This window comes from Brienomyrus brachyistius, chromosome 11 (assembly GCF_023856365.1).
Source record: "Brienomyrus brachyistius isolate T26 chromosome 11, BBRACH_0.4, whole genome shotgun sequence".
Lineage (NCBI taxonomy): Eukaryota > Metazoa > Chordata > Actinopteri > Osteoglossiformes > Mormyridae > Brienomyrus > Brienomyrus brachyistius.
In genome coordinates, this window is record NC_064543.1 from 21,075,267 (window position 1) to 21,095,720 (window position 20,454).

Below are 20,454 nucleotides of genomic sequence, written 5' to 3' on the forward strand. Positions count from 1 at the left end.
CTCAAATCGCGTTTTATTACAGACATAAATAGAATTAGTAAGAATATTATGCCAAAATCTACTGGATACTTTATGGCCTTAAGTGTAACAGACTTATGCCGGTCCATTTACGTTACATACACAATGAGCGCTTTAACTCATCTGATTTTCGACTGCAGGAGGGAACTGGAGAAATCAACGAGAGCGCAGGGAGTACATTTTTGCGGGATTTTAAACCCCAACCCCTAGAAGTGCGAGGATATACTGTTGAACATGGAGCCAGCCTTCAACCCAACTGCTAATGAATTAATGAATTTTAACTTTTTATCAAGACGTCAACATTTAAGGCAAACTTGTAAATTTACATATGCCCAAATCACTTAAAAATCATAAATCAATGTTTATGACAGCGATTCAATTTAAGCCTGTGATATAATGAGTTAACTTGTAAAGGATAAACCAAACTTAACACAATTATTACAAGAGGGTTATAATGCAGAGGTACACATTTTATATTTAGACTTGCTTGCAATCCAAAATGTTATCGTTTTGGCATTTTTCTTATTTTGAAATATTAGTTCTTCGTTTTTTGGTAACAAATCGACAGAAAGTAATTTCATGCCTTTTATTATTAAATTAGTTTTTTTTCGATTACAACGTAGTCGTGCTGTGTAGGAAAGGTTGCATTTCGGCATCCGAGCGTCGGCCCCGTGTGTGTGTAAGTCCTTGTTTCCGGGGGAAGCATATAGAAGCAACACTCGGCAATAAGCACAGTGGTGGTGCTGGTGGCAGCTCCGAGGTAGCTGTTATCGGTTTGGAAGACAAACTATGGAGCTGATATGGTGCGTCATGACAGTTTTTTTATATTAACATCTTTTTAAAATTGCATGTCATTAAGTTATTTTGATTTGGTGTGTAGGAGCCAGTGTTGTGTTAACGTTGATTCGACAGAAATAGTATGTATTTTCACATTTAGGGTGTGCAACCTTACTTATCCTTTGTGGTAAATTAATTTGTGGCCAAATTTGGGCCCCATAAGTGCAGTTTAGTCACACCAAAGTACAAAATAAGTGGATATCTTAAGTTGTTTACTGTGGCGACGCTTTCCAGTTAAGTAAAGAATTCTGAAGAGGAATCTTCCTTGCAGTTACTCCACATTGATTCTTTTCAGTATTTGGAGTTCATGTCCATTAAAAACACGACACCAACATTTTTTCATTTTTAATTTTATTAACAGGGACGAGTCCCCTCAAAATGGTGTTGTCGGGTTTTCTAGAGATCTGTATGATAAGTATACTTTGGCCCCTAACATAAAAGAGCTTTGGGCCATAGCGCAAAGGTATGTGACTTACATTTATATTTATATTAATGACATTATTATACTTGATGGAAGCAGCGGTTAAATTGGCAGTAACGTTGAAATGACGTCTTTACCTCACGCCTTGAACATTTTTTTAAATTACTGTTCGTATTTTATGAACGAACTGTTCAATACTTCCTTGAAGCGCTCTAGAGGTAAGCTCGGCAGGGACCACCGAAGTGAAGAAGGAGAAGCCGGCGGAATTAGCCACTGTAACAGAGGAGCCTTCGGCCACGAACGCGAAGGACAGCAGTGACGGCGACGTTTACCCCGAGCCCAGACTGCCATTCCCTCGGTTGTCCAGCCTGACCTCTAAGGAGCAGATGCTGTATTTGCGAATGTTAATGAACCTTTACCCTACAAACTCCTTCCCGGTAATCTCGCAACTGTTGTAATATACGTAGGAAGTTTATTGTTTATTATGGTTTTATTTTTAAATTAGTATTATTAATTTGACTTATTAGTATTATATTAATAAAGTTTGTGGGTTCACTGACATTAATTAATACTTTTTTTTATTCATGTTTCAGCAATTGCAAGAACGTGTGAAGAGTGAAGTGGTCGAATTTATGAAGTATTTGCAGGACGTGTCGCGACTGTGTGCGGAGGATTACAGTTACCTGTGTGAAGGAGCCGCTCGCTACGTCGAGGTGGGCGTGGCTTTCGGTCACGGGTTCTATGTGCGATACGCCGAGGTGGGCGTGGCTTTCGGTCACGGGTTCTATGTGCGATACACCGAGGTGGGCGTGGCTGTCGGTCTCCGGTTCTATGTGATACATCGAGGTGGGCGTGGCTGTTGACTTCAGGTCCATGCTCACCTCCCTACCTGTGTAAGGATTCACATTGAGACAGTTCCAGCCATATGCCTGAGCTAATCTCTTCTGTGATTCTGTGACAGGAGTATCTGAGAGCTAGCATCGCCAAGGTGAGCAGTTACCCACAGCTTTATCACATCCATGAGATGACCAGCATCACAGGGGGCAAGTTCAACCCCGATCTCTCCCTGAACTTTGAGAAGCAGCTCCTCGTACTGGTACGCTCCATCACCACTTAAAGCACATGCTACACACTGCTACACACTGACCGGATGCTTTTGCGTAAAACATTGGCAAAAAATTGTGAAATAGCTGATAAATGGTATTATGCCTAAAGTGATTTGTTTTGAAAAGATTTTCTATCTCTAGGGAAAAGTGAACGTCATAGATGTCAAGAAACAGCTACCAAAGGACATCCAGCTTGCAGTGGACTATGACACAGTGGCGTCTGAGACTCCACCAGACAAGAAGGCCAACCAGGCACACATGGTATTCACAAAAATGCTTGTTTGCATGAAATGTCTGTATAGTACTAGGTGTCACTGGATTCTCCACCATTTAGTAATATGCATACATGGCCACCAGGGGGCGCAAGTACACCTCACACTGCCAGCCGTAAGCATTTATTTAAACACTTCAAATGCGTACTGTCAAACTGGTTTTAAATTTAATTTGTCAAAGCCTTAATTTCTAATTTGTATTTTTTTTTTTTTTTTTTTTTTTTTACCAAAGGTCATATTAATCACTACACATCAGCGGGGGAAAACTTTCTAAGCTTTCCTCCTTTTCAAGTAATGCATTCTGTGTTAAGATGTCATAATAAGCCTTCCATTTTAATTAAAGTGCTGTATCATGAAGCCACTTACATTTTCTCCCTGTGTGTTTTTCATTTTTAATTAAATTAAAATTTAATTTTTTTACCAACCAGGTGAGTATTTGCCTTGCTCCGTGGCCCTTAAAGGCTGTTTTTACTGCCTACCCCCCTATGCTTCATGATGTTATCATTTTGAACATAAATCGCCTGTCTGGACGGTTCAGGTCCACATGAGGAGTTCTGGCCCACAGATGTGAATAGATGTAAAGATGTGTCTGGATTTATGCTCCCCAAATTCAGCCTGAGACCGAGGGCATGTTGGGGCGGTTTGTTGTGTTTGGACTTTGTGCCGATGTGCTCATGTTCGCCTCCTACAGGACATCAGCTGCGACGCGAATGCGGAGAAGCTGTGCGCTCGCTACAAGCCTCACGTCTGCCTGAGCAGCGCCACGCTGCTGCGGCTGCTGGACAACCACGGCCCCGAGTACAGTGAGGCGTGGGAGCTGCCCGTGTGGGTCAAGGGCGCCACTGCAGCCAGCGGTACTGGAGACCAGGGACGCCACCTGTCCCAGAATTCTTCTCCGTGCTATAAATGTTTGTCTTGTAGATATTTGTGTTGCGTTAGTATCTTCACGTAATAACCAGCAGCAGAAGATTTTCAGCCGGGTGGCTGGCACTGTCATTTCCATCACATTTTACCCGGCTGCTGCCTGCCCCCACAGCATTTGGTATTTTACCTGTTTTGCAGGAAGTGGCTCCCATAAAGTGGTGTACGTGGACTCCCCCCTGGTGAAGACAGAAATAACGCAGAGGGAGAGGAACACCCTTTTCCATGAGGAGAGTGTGAAACTGGTACTGAGGAAGATGTCCTCGCAGAAAGCACTTGTGCTGACCCTGGAACAGCCTTCACCTTCAGTTCCGTTAGAAGTATGTATGGCATCTGGCAGTAGGGGGCGCCAAAAAGCTATCTAATGTTTCCCCGGGGAAAAAAGCCAGGTACTGTTTTGTGTATATGGCTATATGAGACAATAGAGGATGCAGGATTGTAATGCTAAGGAGGTTAATGTTTTGTAAATTCTGTCAAATATTATTGCAGTGACAAGGGCAGTAAGTTAGTTTGCAAGGTCACCAATTTTTAAATGAGTAAATGTGGGGGTGTAAAAAAATCCAGTCAGATAGCATACACACTGGCTTGGTGGGTGGCACTGTTCCCTCCCCCCTTCAAGGTTAAGGGTTTGATAAAAAAAAAAAAAAAACGGCATCTCACACACCCATAGCGTGTGACCGCGTGCCTCTGGTGGGCTGTATGGTTCTGCTTGGAAGGCATCAGGCTCCCCAGGAGCCTTTACTGGATACGTGGGTAAAAGACATGGATGCATGAAATAAGTCAGTGGTTTCATAAGAGTCAGCCATTCGCTCTTGAACCTGGTAAATGAGGCAATGTGTGCTCTTCATAGGTGTATGCAGTCAGGGATTATTGGCATTTAATCTGCGTTTTATGACCCACAAAGTCACAGGAAGAATATGCAAACTCCCCACCACCAGAGCCCAGGCCAGGACTCGAACCCTCCAGGTTTGTTTGATGTGGTTTTATTCTGTCTTTGTGCAGGAGCGATGTCCCAGAAGTCTCCTCTCTTTCGACGATCCCGGAATTAGCTTTGAGGCAGATTTTATAGACCTGGAGACCTTTGGTGAATCTTCCTCTTCCTCCAAACGTACGACAAGCGTGAGGCGGAAGGCTACGGCCAAGCAGGAGGTCGCTCGCTCGCAGATGGCGGCTCCCCAAAAACGTGGTGCGTCTTCCAGGCCTGCAAAGGGCGTCCTCGTTCAGGCCGAGTCCTCCCAAGTGGTGAAGGAAGACGACGACTCCTGGATGGATCTGGAGTCTTCTACAGTTGACTGCTCTCTGGAGAAGACAGAGTTGAACGTGTCTGGGTCAGGGCTGGACATCCCTCCGGTGACCAAGCAGCCCAGACAGGATGGCGCTGAACCGACCAGCTTGGGCAGGCATGCTTCTGACAGCGATTCTGATGAGGAGCGCCTGATCATCGACCAAGGTCCTGTGTCACTCAAATCCCCCCCAAGAGGGACAGCTGCCCCTGCAGACCACGGTCCTGCAACCCCCTGGTCCCCCTCCCCAGAAATGGACGGGACCACAAAGCCTAGCCCTGCCTCACCGTTACCCCAGGGATCTACAAAGTCTGCAAGGAGGTCAGAGGTCAAACCGCGCCAGAACTGTGATCAAGTGGGCCAGATCTTGCGTATGCAGAGCGCCTTGCTGAAACCCAGTCCGACTCAGGCTCCCGAACCCATGTCCCCACCCCCTCTGGCACCCAACATCCCCCCCAGCCAGAGTCACCCACAGTCCCTGGTGAAGCCCTGTGTCACCTCCTACCTGGAGGCCAAAGAGAGTCCGGGCCGGAGGGGTGACCCAGCCGTGATGCCTACACCGGCCGAAGCCCCGACTAGTGAGTAGTAATCACTCGGCATCGTCATGTGTCACTATTTTTGTCTAATGGTGCTTTTCCTCTGCTATTAATAACTGAGCTGTACCCGAATCGTTCCATGAACTGACGGTTTTCCATTGCAAAATATGTGACCCGTACCTGAGCCGTAACCACGCTGACATTGCGTGCAGAAAGCCGTGACCAAACCTAGCTGGTCTGATTGGTCGAATGCAGGGAGATACCACTGATCTGCATTGATAGGCATGGAATATCTGAAGGGAAAAAGGGCATATTCTATATATTATACATTATTAATAGTATCACACATTGCATTATATTCGCAAGTTAATGCAAATTTTGCTAGCGTTTGACGATTGTGAATGCCGGTTCTCACAAATGTGCTAGAAATTAGTATGTTGAAATTATAAAGTACTCCATGTGAACAGTAAATAAGTGTAATTTTGGTCACCGTCGCTCCCCAAACCCAGCAACGTTGGGTCTTTACCGAGCCGACCCGTGGCAAGCCAAAGTGAGCTGGAACCGTGCTGTAACTGGCCTCTTTTTGTAGTACTGCTGGGGTGTAGGTCGGTTCCTCTATGCCAGTGGAAAGCACAATGAGTATGAAAGAGTAAGAGTGAGTATTCCAGTACAGGCAGTTGCAAAGCCTGGAGCTGCCGCTGGGGTTTCCTCCTACCCCTACTCGCGTCCCCCTACGATTGCGTCTCATCTTGTTAATAATGTCTGCTTACTGCTTAACAGTGACCCCCCCCCCCGCCCGTGTGTGTCTCACAGGGCTGCTGCCCGAGGACCTGCTGGATGTGACTGAGGATGAGCTGGATTATCAGGAGCCCAAGGAAGGGAACCTGATCTATAAGATGTACAGCCTGCAGGAGCTGCTGCTGCTGGTTCGGAGCAGTGTCCCATTCGCACGGCGCACCAAGCTGGGCCGAGGTCCCAATAAGGTCACTCCTCCGTCTGTCTCCAGATGCTTGTGCAGCTGACTCAATGATTGTTTTAAGCCTCGCTGTGTCTTGTCATTTCAATGAAGACCGTCCCCGTGCACGTTTTGGCCAAGCTGGAGTACCAGGTGTGCTACGGCGTGGAGTGCTTCACCAAGAGTGAGCTGTGCGTCCTGTGGGCAGAGCAGCTCCAGCATTCCAGCACCTCGTCCTACGTGGGTAAGGAGCTCTCGCTGCGTTCAGGCTGCGTCCTGCGTGAAAGAGGCCTAAAGTTGTGTTTGCCGTCTTGCTGTATTTATAATCAGCCTATGACAGGGAACGACACTGTTTGGTCTGTTATTAAGCTACATACATGTCAGTTAATGTATGTCTTAGGTCCCTGTTTTTATCTACCACCCCTGCCTCTCTAGAGTGGACTCCCTCTAGTGGTGAAACTTAATAATGGCTGCTTGGCCTTCTGTCTTGGTCCTGGGCCAGACCTCATCAAACAGAGCCCCTCCTAATCATGAGGCACGTGGGGGCCCCCACCGCCGTTCATCTCGCACTGGGGCCGCTGTTTGCAGAAGAATCTTGATGAAACCCTCCACCCCCAAAACGAACTGTTTCCCAGATGACTCACTGCACACAGGCCCTGTTTTTAGTTTAGTTACTTCGTTGCCACGGTGACCCCTCCACACAAAAAAAAACACTTTTAGCTTCAACCGCATTCATTTTGTCATGATTTTCCAGTGAGATCGAGTTTGTTACTCGATACGTTAATTGGTAAGATTGAAGAGATTCTCTGGTTCTGGGTCCCTCCCTGTTGACATCTTTCCTGTGGAACACGCACCTCCTCCATCCCTAACGCCAGCAGCTCCACCTCTACTCGTATCCGTGCAAGACGAGAGTGCCTGGTTGGAGAGCCGTGTGCTGCGGGACCTGAGGGGGCCGTGTTGGAGGCGTGTAGGAAGGCTACACGTGTCCTTTGGCTCATCAGATGATGTCATCTGACTGGGCAGATATCTCCTGCTAAAGAACAGTAACCTCCTGCCTTCATGGCCCCTTGGGTAACACAGCCTGCTGCCCGGGCCCTGACAACTGATCGCTGTCGCTTATCGACCTCTTTCATGCCCCGCAGATTTTTTTTCGTGCCAATTTTACGTCTCGTTGTGCCCTCGCCATTACGGCACCCAGCAGCAGTGTTTCAGACCATTCACCATTCAGACCATACATGTTTGGGGGCCCCCCTCTTGGCCCCCCTCTTGGCCACAGTTACTACACAACAGGAACCTCAGAGTGACTTTTTGAATGGGGCCCCTAGAACAACCAAGCTGCCCTTGACAGCGCCCCCTACTGCCAGGTACTGGGCCATCTTTCAGCCCCATGCTGGTTTGTCAAGTCCAGCCAGACAGCAGCGGAGTCGACCGCCCTAAAGCCATCAGGTTCTGGCGGGTCCCTCAAATGGTTCTGTGCCGCTCAGGAGCACTCCAGCAGGCCGGACCTGTCCAGCCATGTCTGCTGCATCTCGGAGATAATGGGCGTTAAGTGCTGGTGGTAGTCAGTTGTGCCCACAAGATGGGGGGTGGGGCGGGAGGGGTCTGGCTAAGGGAGAAGCTGCTGTGTGTCTGTGGAGAACATTCCAGGCATTTTTTTAACTACTGTAGGGCTGTGTAATATCGCACTTATGCGGCGCATGCAGAAAAATCACCAGGGCTTTAGGTAACAGGCGAAACATTTGTCCAGGTGCCCAAAATTTGGTAAGGAAATCCGTAGTGTGCATAAAATATTTGCAACGTATCGTGATGTACAAAAGTTAATCTGCATAAATTCAGCCTATCCTTATGTTTGCTAAATTCAGTTATCGGAGCTCGTCACATGATACTGTTTTGGTAAATCAAGGAAGCGATGAGCGCTGAAGTGGCGGCGAAGAAAGGAACAGCTCAACAGCCACATCTTTTTAAAGAGGAGATCTTGTGGGTAAACGAGGTAAACAGTCATCAGTGACGTGGTGGCACTTTTTGCAGTTTAAAGACTGACACGTTTATTAAACATAAGGATATGCCAAATTTATATAGATTACTTTTGGACAGTAACTTTTGCAGTACGCTTTTCATTAATGTTTTAGGCACATTACTAATCTGCTTACCAAATTGTGGCCGTAAGTCTGTATAGCAACTCTGGCGTCTAGACAAATGTTTACGCCCGCCATCTAAAGCCTTTTTAAATTATTGCACATGCTCCATATACTAGTGATGTGATATTGTGCAGCCCTGCTATTTGCACATCCCTCATCTCCACATTCATGCATTTCTTCACTCCCCTTTATGATTTAGGTCACATCAATGCACTCACATCCAAGCTCTTCTTGACGGAGGAGTTCACCAGTGAGAGGATAAAGACCGCCAGCTGTGAATTCCGGTAAGTTCCCCTTGACCAGCGTCACCCCACCGACTCTTTGGATTGGTCACGCTGGCAGTCTGCCCCCTCTCACCATAAACTGTTACCTCTGGACCCTCAAGTGTCCCTCGAGGCTGAAATAGTCTCACTGCTCGACGGATGACATTGTGTATGCTGTAGAAATGCAGACAGGAGTGTGTCTCTCATCTCTCACCAGCGCGAGCCGGTTATGACCTCTGTGACTTTTGTGTGTCTTCCTTGCACCGTGAACCCTGCAGGCCAGCCACCTGCCTGAACGTGCTGCACCATTTGCTGGAGAAGCTGGTCAGGTGAGCAGCACTTTCACCAGGGAAGGTTTCCAATTGGTACATGCAGATCCGCTGTCTGGGTTAATGACGGTATAACTCAGGGCTTTAGCAAAGCTGTCAGCCGAAACCAGAGAGTTACTGAAACGCCCCATTGTCTGAGCTTTGCTTAGGGGCAATCTGGGGCGGGACACTGCACGCCTTTGCAGACCACGTTCGGCTTGGTTTCAGGAGTCTCACTCAGAGTCACTACCTTTTTTCTCTCTCTCTCTTTCTTTGCGTTACCTTTGTTATACGATCGTCCTGTACAGAGACAAAGAGTGAATCTGGAATATTGAGTTCAGTGACAAATCATAGCTAGCTATCTGGTCATTGGAACTCTCTGCTTCAGCATATGTTAAATAAGGACACATGTAGCGGCCTTAAGTGGAATTGTGATTTGAGTCAGTCTGGACGTGTCTGAGCTTGTGGTTCCCCGCGTAGCCTGTCGGAGGGGAGGTACCTCGTGAGCCACAAGGCCGGCGAGCCCATCATCACCATCGCCAAGGCCAGTGACGGGAGGAAGAGCCTGCGAACCATGTACAACCTGCACCAGGCCCACGGCAGCCTCCCGCAGGCTCCGCCCCATGGTGCTGTTCCCTGGGTGCCCGTGGACCCCTCCCACCTGCTGTCCTTCCATGTGAAGCACGAACGGGTGCCATGCACCTTCCCACCACAAGAGAGCAAGGTAGGGTCTGCCACAAAGGGGGTGTGGCTATCTGCTCTGGGGGTGTAGTCGTCTGATTTAGGGGTGTGGCTTTGTGTAGTGAGGTAATTATATCTGCGCAGATCTGACAGTCTATGTACCAGGTTTAATATGTATTAAATGAATACATTTATTCTTATAGTAATAAAAACATGATTGGGCAGATTGTGTATATGCCCCCTGATTAACTGGCACCCCTAGGGTGTCTCATGCCTCCTGCCATAAACCCTCACTGGATAAGCAGCTAGAAATTTCTGGATGTCTGTGGACAGTCGTGTTCTGTATGCGCTGGCCTGCATGCTAAAAATGGCGTCTTCCAGATCTGTTATGAGAGGTAGCCGGGCACTTTGCTGTGGCTGATTTAAGCATTACCCAGAAGCCCTGAGAGTGGGGGGGACATCAGGAAGCAGCCAGGCCCCGACAACTCCAGGATGATGAAAGGAGGAGAGTTATGAGCCGTGAGTCACTGTGGAAATGTTGAGCAGTTGCCAAAATGCTGCTAAGAGGCATATTTCTGAGGCAGCTGTCCGCTTCCCACCACGAGCTGTCGGCCACACGAAAGCGGCCACTTCCCCTTGCTGTGGCCACCACCTTTGAACCCGAGGCCACTTTACAGAAATGATTGACGGCACATCTGAGGCATCCATGGGACACAAATGCCGTTTCATCCACTATCTCGTTTGTGTGAGTGTGAGTGTGAGTGTGTGTGTGTGTGTGTGTGTGTGTGTGTGTGTGTGTGTGTGTGTGTGTGTGTGAGTGTGTTGGTTGCGTAGGAGCAGGTCGTGTCTTTAATGCCAGTACTTGTTGTGACTGCGCTGGCATGCAGTGCCAATTTCCTCATGCCCATAAGATAATACACCCTGGTCTAATTCTCTATTTCCAATCAGCGGCAGACCTGTGTGCGGCCCTGTGCGCGGCCCTGTGCGCGGCCCAGTGCGCGGTCCTGTGTGCGGTCCTGTGCGCGGCCCTGTGCGCGGCCCTCGTAGTGGTGCGGGCAAAGCGGCTGATCAGTTTTCCAGCTTCTATAACAATCTGCATGGGAGGGTCTGCATCAGTCTACAGTCAGCCTCTCTCAGGCTTTAACCCCTCTCTTCTGTAACCACCCCCCCCAGCCTGCCAACAGCCATGGCACCCAGCCCGCCGCAGGGAGTGCCACGTCCACAGGGGGGGCCGGCAAGCCGGGGGCACCACCTACTGGTGGCACCGCGAAGAGGAAAAAGAAGAGCAAAAGCGCTAGGCGTTCCCAGAAGTGGCGGGAGAAGAGGAAGTTACAGCAGAAGGGGGGTGTGAGCGCACAGCGCACCCCCCCAGCGAAAAGTCAAGGCCCTGCAGCAAAGAAACAGCAGCTGAAGACGTGACTGGCGGGGGCGGTGTGCCACGTTCAGTGGTGACCCCCGATCTGGGTTTGGGTCCAGGCTGCCTTGTAAATAAGACTGAGTTTAATCAGTCTTGTGTTGTACTTAGGCTTTTATTTAAGGTTTGTAACATTTTCAGTGTGAGTTTTGATATTAAAATGAATAAATGCTGAACTTTTAGCTTTTTTCTTTTTTTTTTTTTCCTTTCTTCCTTTGTACCTCATGTTTGGTGAGAGTTAAAAAGGACAGATGGATTATTAATGGCTTAGGGGGGTGTCCAGACGTGCAACTGGAGGACTAGGTCTCTCGGAACTGTGTGTGTGTGTGTGTGTGTGTGTGTGTGTGTGTGTGTGTGTGTGTGTGTGTGTGAGAGAGAGAGTCACTCACTCAGAGTGGGTGGGTATACCTATCCTTATGGGGACACAATGTCCCCATAACTAAACACAATGTCCCCATAACGTGATAAATATCCATTTTTTTCACTTATGGGGACTGGTTTCCTGGTCCCCATAAGGGAAAACTCTATTTTATAAAAATCAGTGACTGCTATGAAAAAACTAAAAATTCAAAAAACTCTTGTATTTTGCTTGGTTACTTATGGTTAGGGCAGGGTGGGGGTTAAGGTTGTCATAGTTAGCGTTAACATTTTTCCCATAGAAGTGAATGAGTGGGCCCCATAAGGATTGGTATACCCTGTGTGTGTGTGTGTGTGTGTGAGAGAGAGAGAGAGAGCATGTGCCCTGCGATGGACTCGTATCTGGTCCAGGCTGTCCCCTTATGGTATATAGGCTCCAGGCCCCCAGACGAGCTAAGGCAGTTGTCGATAACCTTTTAGATGTTTGGGATTCCCATGGTGCCCTGATTCCAGTGATAGCCTGACCCTCTGCCCAGTGTCTGGGTGTTTATCTGTAAGCAGAGATTCCTCAATTTCCACAGGAGGCAGTATGGCTGGGATGGAGGCGTCTGACCCTGAATCCTCAGGTTTGTGAATCGGACGCGGTCAGTTCCCAAAGTACAGGGCTAACGAGCAGCTTTGTACAGAATAGACCCAGAACAGACCCTCACTCTGTATCTCGTGTCAGTGCGAGGGCTCTGTCCTCCAGGCCAGGCAACATGAACACGTGTGGTTCTCCCTGGGATACTCCCTTGTCTGAGCTCGTGTCATACTGATCAGTGCGTAACGTCTGAATCATGTAGTAATGCTCCTTTTCCACAAACAATGCAAGCTTTCGGTAAATCTATAAACAGACATTTTCTTCTGCTTCCAATCAGCTTAAGACTGAAGCATTAGAAGGGAATTGCTTCCCAGTAGAATTCAATCTGTGGAGGAAACTGCATCTGGCTTTTGTAGTATAGCTGATAATTTCCTCGTAATGCAGCTTTGAGCTGCACGCTGCCCTCGCTCCACAGCAGGCTGCTACACTAAGCAGGTCTCTGCCTGAAAATATGCTCCAGTCTCAGGTTCCTGCTGGAGATGGGAGGAGGAGCTCCAGGATGGGGAGGGCGGGGAGTCGACTTCCCTCATGCTCAGTTCCGCAGCTCAGTTTCTGTGGTATTTAACTACCACACCCAGCGGTAAGCGCACAGCGTGGGCTATCTGTCTTGTGCAACTTCTGAGCTCTGTCCGCTAAGGTAAGGCCCTGACCTGCTCTCTCACTGCTTTCTGAACGCTGCTTCTGCCTTCTGCCTCTGGGAACGTCCTGGGACCAGCTGTTGTCACGAGATGTGGGTTGTTTCTTGTTGGGAAGTTGGCTTTCGTACTGACTGCCCTGATCCAAGTAAGCCAACCTGGTAAGCTATCTAACATCTAGTCTAGCAATCACGGTCTACCCCGAGTGTCTGTCCGTTTGTCTGTCTGAGAGCTTGTCTGCTCTCCTCGTTTTATGTTTTACGTGGCACAGAACTATGTGGTAAAGTTACGTTCGGTCTTGTTTTCCGTATCTGTCTGATCTAAAGCAGTCTTATCTCAAGAAATCTCCATCATGTGATCTTATCTGACCTTTGAAGGAAAAACTTTCTTACACGACTTAGTCTGCTGAGTGATCTGCTGGTGGGTGTTACAGGGTGTGTCTGAGCAAGACTGTGGGGTAAGACAGTCAGTCTTACACTGCAGAATAAGTACATATACACTATAATTATCCTGCTTTGTAAATATTCATTGTGGGTTGTTTATTATATATTATAACCCTATAAACTTCAAATGCCTTTAGTGCTTGGCTAGACTTTTAACTGTTGTTTTATATTGGTATATCAGAATATGATGTAATGAAAATTTTCTACATAAAGGATTCTTTATTTAACGGTGCACAGGATCCTGATTCACCTAGTGCCTTAGAACATCTATTTGTTCTGTTCTCAAAATACTTTTGTGGTTTGCTTGTTGCTAGGCAATCATAAACACACAATTACACAACATAACATGCAGATGAAGCAAATGACAATGCCTTGCCTGATTGGTTCTTATGTAATAATCACTCATTTACTTGTTGTGTAGTAGTGGGGAGTGGTGTTTAAGGGCAATCGCAATATGTTTCTATAAAATACCAACCAGATAAAATGAGGCTTTGTAACATTTAACCTTCTAGGACTCTTTCCAGTAACAAAAGTGGACTTCCTTTGCACAGAAATCCTTGTGTGTTTTTTGGAAACGGGTCTGGAATTCTTTCCATGCCGCTGATTGAGGCATTTGCCCCGATTGTCTGCAGGAAGGTGAAAATGGCCTTGGTGTCCGAGTTCCTGGGTCAGCTCACTCTGAATCTGGGCCCAGTGAGTACCAGCCTCCCTCCATCTGCCTGCCATTACACTAACAGCAGCTCCATGCCGCATTCGCCAACACAGCTGTCCTTTGTCTAGACTAGTTGCCCGTCTCTGCCAAGCCATCCCATAATGTCTTTACTTAACGGCTTCACGCTCAGTTTAAATGAGCAAGTAAGTTCCTTGCACAGTAAGATTTTGACATTGTTTGAATTTCTAGGCAAGTGAGCCCAAATACCCCAGCGTGGTGCCCGTGGTCGACTTCGACCCTGACAAGGATGCTGCCAGGATCGAGATGGCCATCAAAACTAAAGGTAGGAGGTACCCAGTCTGAAGCTCAGCCCCCCCCCCCCCCCCACCCTCCACCTCCCTGATCTGTGCCGTTACCCACAGATAAACTGCAAACTAAATATTTACCCAGGCAAGGAGCTAAAGCCTTTTTCAACACCAGGCCTCTCCACTCCAAAAGAAACTGATGTGATAGATGGAAGTCTTTGTTCTGAAAAGAGCAGAGAAAATAAAGCTGGCATTTGGTATTTCTGACTCACCTTCCTGCCTGCATGCATTCAGAGCATGGGCTTGGGGGGGGGGGGGGGCATTCCCCGGACCGCACCCTTGTGTCTGCCATGGCCTCACCCCCCCCCCCCCATCCGGGGGCCCTGGCAGAAAGAGGCACTCGCCTGTGATGAAATGCCTTATGTCATTTCTCATTTCTATCATTCTGTTTTTTTAAATGGGTAAAATCCTTGGGATTTGAAAGGAAGCAGTTTCAGGGAAAAGCAGCTGAGTGCTGTTTCGTTAGAGCTTTGAGAGTGAAGCCCATTTTTATATAGCGCCTTTCACATATACAGCCGTGGAAAAAATTGAGACCACGGTACAATTTTTTGTTTCACGCATTTCTCAATATCTGGGTGTGAGTCTGTGAATTATGTATTTTTTTGCAAACTGCAGCCTGGCTCTTCCCTGCCTCTCTGCTTTAATTGACTTCAGTCCTGCTTCTAGGAGCCTGATATAAACTGTCCTATCGGTGCAACTCACACCTGCACTTAATGCTTCCCATTGCTTTTGAAGGTCACTTAATGTCATCCTCTGATTCATGGAAAACTGTCGGATAAGTTAACCGACATCTCTGGCATCAGAAAGTCGCTCCTGCCCTTTAGCTGGCTGGTTTCTGCTCGTTCCCAGTGCCGCCTCCTTATTCCCGTGTGCTGCTGTCTTAGAAACTTTGACCCTAGAAGCATCCTGCTGCTCAGTGTAACATTCTGTCGATTAAACCAGGATTTAAAAATGCAGGGTAGTTTAAAAGTACAGAGTGGGCTCTTTCCATAGCTGTAGTACATGAGTGTGTTGTAATACAATTCTATGTGATTTATTCAGAATAATTCAACAACATGAAAAAGAGTAAACAAAGAAATGAAAGAAATGCAATCAGATGACAGAGGAGAGGATATATACGCAAAACATATACAAAAATGCCTGGTCATTTATCTCAGGGGTGGATGAGCAGACAATCATCGACATCCTGACCAAACGGAGCTACGCTCAGCGCAGGGAAATCGCCTTCGCATATGAAAGGAGAGCCAAGAAGGTGAGGGAGGGCGGTCATTCGCTCCACCTCCATTCCTCTCTCAAAAAGGCTGCTGTGACCTTGGCAAGGCTAATTCCTGTATGCTGGTGTCATGCAAAAACAAGGTTGTGTTTCCAGGATATGATCAGCGCTCTCAAGGGGGCGCTGTCCGGCTCCCTTGAGTCTGTCATCCTGGGGCTGATGAAGAGCACGTCTCAGTTCGACGCCACTGAGATCAGGGCCTCCATTAAGGTGAGTCAGAAGCGTGTCAGCGCCCTGTCCTGTTAGCCAGACAGATACAGACACATTCAGGGTTTCAGTGCTCCGACATGCCATCAGGACACATCTTGATGAATGCAGTTTTTCCAGCAGACATAGTATTTTAAAACGTAGCCCATATCATTTTTTTTCCCCCACAATCAAAACATTTCGCCATGGTCACAGACCAGTCTTTCCACAGATGCATTTGTCCATGTGCATACAGGTTGACAGGCATTAAAATTTGATATGAATGCATAAAAAAAGTAGGTAAAAATTATTATCAGCAGATGGTGCTGCGTATGTGACCCTGGTGGAAGGAAGTGAACAAGAGTCACTTGGGCCTGAAATCGAGGGACGGAGGGAAGGGCAGATAAAGGGAGTTATTTAGCAGTTCTGTCGTCTGCAGTGGATCCTTCAGCAGTGAGCTGTGAAGGAGGAGGCTTTGGGGGATTCTGATTGGTGGGGCGCTGTGTGGCTTTGTTTGTTAGGACGTTGTGTCCGCGATCAGAAGGGCGCTGGTTCATATCCCAGTATTAGGAGCATTTTCACCGTTGGGACCTTGAGCAAAACCCTAAACCTTCAATGACTGTCTGACCCTGCTGTCATATGTAGCTTTGGATTAAAGCATCTGCTAAAATGAATTAAACTATTAAAATACAGTCAACAGGAAGGGTGGTAACCAGCATGTCAGGGTAGATTGCTAATCAGCAGCCTGACCTGCCTGAAACAGAACAGTGTGGTTTGAAACACAGGCTGCAAAGGAGTTTTTTTTTTTTTTTTTTCTTGTACCTATTTTTTGAGAGGGGTCCTATTATTAATTTACAGCTGAATTTATAAAACAACGAGTGATGGAGAAAGATGAGAAGCTTTGGCTGTTTATGAGATGAAAAGGGGACCTGGTGAGGCTTCTCAGCCTAACATAACAAAGCGAGATTTGAGTTTTTGTTTTATAAATTATGAATTGAATACTCCTCGGCACACAGGAATGAGAAACGAGGGAAGATCATGCAGTACTTTGCTGCCCTCTGCTGGTGAAACCAATGTAAGGCAGGACACAGAACTTGCAGCTTCTTCTCATGTATCTGCCTTGAGCTCAAGTCAATACTTAAACACAGGACAGGATTTTAATGGTCCCTAAATTATCTATGAAACCAAGATCATTTCATGCTTAGTATTTTATTTCTCCCTTCTGTACCTTGGCCTCTCTTTCGGGTCACCTTCTCTGTGTAGACGCACCAACTGAGGTTTTTAAACTTACGAACCTTTGATGCATCAGCATGAACTCCGCAGCTGCATGCGGTGTGAAATTGGGTCCCACAACGTCTGACACATCCGCATGTTTCTCTCCAGGGTTTGGGGACAGATGAGGAGACCCTGATCGAGATGGTCTGCTCTCGCAGCAACGAAGAGTTGGTGGATATCAAGAAGGTCTATAAGGAGTGTGAGTGGCAGGAGCTGCCGTTGCATTTGTGCGTCGCATGTCACCGTGTCTGACGCTCAGCTGCTTCCACAGTGTTTAAGAAAGAGCTGGAGAAGGACGTCGCTGGGGACACATCAGGCCAGTTTGCAAAGCTGCTTCTAGCCCTGGTCCAGGTACATTCGAAGAGGGGCGGGGGTGGGGGGTGGGGGGTGGGAGGGACTCTTCCTATGGCTCTTTTGGCTGAACTCCATACCGACCATTCTGTCCCTTGACAGACGAAAAGGGATGATCCCGGCAGTGTTGTGGACTACGAGAAGATCGACATGGATGCCAGGGTAATTATCCGAGTGTGACCGCTCCCGGTCCATGTCTGGCGAGAACGTCACACAGGTGCAATCCCAGCGATGGGGGCTAGGGGGCAGAGTGCCGCTCCACGTTTAGTAACTGTTGCTGCCTTTCTGTTGTGCTTTTCACTGGACAGGCCTTGTATGAAGCTGGAGTCAAGAGGAAAGGGACAGATGTGGCCACATGGATCAGCATCATGACCGAAAGGAGTGTCCCTCACTTGCAGAAGGGTACCATGAACCTTCGAGCACCTAGAGCTCACCATCTCTTAGTAGACGTCATTGAAAACAGACCATGACACGCTATTTAACCACCTACAGCCATGTCCATACCTTCACACCCCTCTCAGTATTCAGTACTAGCATTAATTAATATTGTCTAATTTTTACTGCCTTGTTTACACTATGTCCAGTTTGTCTGTTTCTTTCTCTCTCCGAACTGCTTCTCTGACTGTCTGTCTCTCTGTCTAACTATTGGTCTCTCCCTGCCTGTCTGTCAATCTGTCTTTCCCTGCCTCTGCTTCATTCCCTGTCTGTCCCTCTCTGCCTGTCTCTCTATCCATCTGTCTCTCTCTCTCTGCCTGTGTACCTGTCTCAGTCTGTCACTCTGGCTCTGTCTCCCACTCTGTCTGCCTGTCTCTCTGTTTTCCAGTACATCTATCTCTCTATCTGTCTCTTTCTCTTAGTCTAAACATCTGTCTGTCTCTCTTGTCTCTATTTGCCTGTCTGTCTTAGTCTATCTCTCTCTCTCTCTGTCCGTCTCTCTCTGTCTGCCTGTCTCCATGCTCCATGTCTTAGTCAGTCTGTCTCTTTCTCTTAGTTTGTCTCTCTCTGCCTATCTGCTCATCTGTCTGTCTCTCTCTCTGCCTGTCTCTCTGTCTTAGTCTGTCTCAGCACAAATGTCTGCCTGTCTGTATCTCTGTCTATCATTTCTGTTTCTCTTATTCTGTCTGTCTACCAGTCTCTCTGTCTTAGTCTATATGTCTGTATTTGTCCCTCTGTCTATCATCCCAACATTGGTGTCTTTTTTCAGTGTTTGAAAGGTACAAGAGCTACAGCCCCTATGACATGAAGGAGAGCATCTGCAAAGAGGTGAAGGGTGATCTGGAGAAATCCTTCCTTACTCTGGGTACGACACCATCATTCTTTCCCCGGTTTGATCCCAAGCGTCCCCCTGGTGTCACCCAGCGGCGTCGGGCTTAGGCCACACGCTCTATCTTTCAGTGCGTGGTGTGGCATCCTGCCATTCGGGGGGGGACTAGCTGTTTGCCGCACCCCCCAGGCATTCTGCCTTCTTCACAGCCCATTTGTACTCTGCTAGCAGTAGATTCATTTCTTATTAAACATAATTGCAAGCTGTTTGGAGAAAAACAACATTTGATTTCAAGGGATGCCCCGCGGAAATGGTGGCCTGGTGCCGAGGCACCCGAGGCAGCCATCTAACTAGGAACCCTTCACAGGGAACGTGGGGAACCATCAAGGAAAATCCAAGGCAGCCTTCTATCCAGGAACCCATTACAGGGAACGTGGGGAACTGCCAAGGAAAATCCAAGCCTGAGAACGCGGGTTATTCAAACGTGCAATCTCTCTCTCCCTCTCTCTCTCGCAGTTGAGTGCCTTGAAAACAAACAGCTGTACTTTGCAAACCGGCTGAATGATGCCATGAAGGTAACTTTAAATCGGCACCTGTTTCATTATCATCTTTCATCTCACAATGACGACACTGTAAAATCTGCACTAGCAGACTGTTTAAAATCCATGCTTATTTTCTCATGAAAATGTATTTAAGAGGCAGATCAAAGCTTCTCTCTCTCTGTTTGATGGATCACTGGACCTGACTGGCAATACAGCTCATGAAGCAGGTCTTCATGAAACCTTTTGGTTAGTGCATGTGCTTCCAATTGTTTTACTATAACATGGTGTTTGCATTCTTCCTGCCAATCAGGGCAAAGGGGCAAAGGAGAAGGTGCTGACGAGGATCATGGTGTCCCGTTGTGAGGTCGACCTCCTTAAGATCCGCTCGGAGTTTAAGAAGCTGTCCGGGACGTCGCTGCACCAGACGATCACTGTGAGTTCAGAGCAGCTTTGGCTCCCGTCATTCCCTTGGTGGAGCCTGAACCCAGGAGCTGATTCGCCTAAATCTCTGCCATTGTCCCCTGTAGGAGCACACCAAGGGAGACTACCAGAAGGTCCTGCTGGGCCTGTGTGGGGGAGATGACTAAGTCAGACTGCATTCCTCCAGGGGGAGACTACTGCAGGGCACACCAATATACGAGACGCCCTGCTGTCCCGAGAAGAATCGTCAGTCTCCATATCCCACTCAGAGCAGTGTTACAGAGGGAAATTAAATTTTCCCTCACATTGGAAGTACTGATGACTTTTGTAATCTTGTTCTGTCGTTAAATACATATGTCATTTGAAATATTTCCCTTGCCTGGGTTTTGTTGTTCTTGACGCCTATAAATCATTAGGAGTGTCCATGAAACTTTCGCTCTACGTGTTCTTATGATGTGCCACTAGAGGGCGCTGGAGGGCTAGAATTCAGCGGTGTTTCTGGATGCGGCCTAAAACCACAGCGGCTCCTGACTTCGTTTTTATATACATAATGTGCGGCTGGACGTTTGGTTAAAATGTTTGACTCATTTAACTCTCGAAACGTGATTTTTCTTGCCTTTCAATGTTTTTTTCTTCCTTCAGATCATTTTTACGAGTGAAAGTTTCAGAAAAGAAGGAAAGAATTGTATCTGCTTTTAGTTAATTTGGGATTTCTTGTGCAGAATTCGGTTTACAGTCCTGAAAACTGCAGAATGTGTACAGCATTCGTATTAAAACAAACAAGTAGGACACTGAAAATAATCAGCCTGCGTACATACATACCATGCATGTGTGTGTGCATTACCAGAGCGCTTCATCGTTGCCTGTCCTCTAAGGCTTCTTGTGCACTTTTCTGTGC

The 20,454-nt window shown here is 47.5% G+C and overlaps 2 protein-coding genes across 3 annotated transcripts; both read left to right on the forward strand.

Annotated features, from left to right (window-relative positions):
* Nucleotides 1-697: 697 nt before the first annotated feature.
* ice2 (interactor of little elongator complex ELL subunit 2) lies at nucleotides 698-11,329 on the forward strand. The gene is made up of 15 exons (XM_048969311.1): nucleotides 698-821; nucleotides 1,217-1,318; nucleotides 1,485-1,713; nucleotides 1,870-1,989; nucleotides 2,238-2,372; nucleotides 2,524-2,643; nucleotides 3,346-3,508; nucleotides 3,717-3,895; nucleotides 4,578-5,436; nucleotides 6,208-6,377; nucleotides 6,464-6,593; nucleotides 8,687-8,771; nucleotides 9,029-9,079; nucleotides 9,539-9,782; nucleotides 10,913-11,329. Exons 1-15 carry the CDS (start codon nucleotides 808-810, stop codon nucleotides 11,156-11,158), a joined length of 2,847 nt encoding a protein of 948 aa, XP_048825268.1. The 5' UTR covers nucleotides 698-807; the 3' UTR covers nucleotides 11,159-11,329.
* Nucleotides 11,330-12,670: 1,341 nt separating this feature from the next.
* Nucleotides 12,671-19,927, forward strand: LOC125751893 (annexin A2-A-like). 2 transcript variants are annotated; one of them, XM_049031299.1, is made up of 13 exons: nucleotides 12,671-12,787; nucleotides 13,861-13,921; nucleotides 14,130-14,223; nucleotides 15,403-15,497; nucleotides 15,615-15,728; nucleotides 17,088-17,178; nucleotides 17,251-17,330; nucleotides 17,433-17,492; nucleotides 17,639-17,732; nucleotides 18,535-18,630; nucleotides 19,111-19,169; nucleotides 19,447-19,569; nucleotides 19,664-19,927. In XM_049031299.1, the coding sequence occupies exons 2-13, from the start codon at nucleotides 13,871-13,873 to the stop codon at nucleotides 19,721-19,723; spliced, it is 1,017 nt and encodes a 338-aa protein (XP_048887256.1). In that variant the 5' UTR covers nucleotides 12,671-12,787; nucleotides 13,861-13,870; the 3' UTR covers nucleotides 19,724-19,927. The 2 variants fall into 2 exon arrangements, with proteins under 2 accessions (XP_048887256.1, XP_048887255.1); XM_049031298.1 differs by lacking the exon at nucleotides 12,671-12,787 and adding an exon at nucleotides 12,794-12,946.
* Nucleotides 19,928-20,454: the final 527 nt, after the last annotated feature.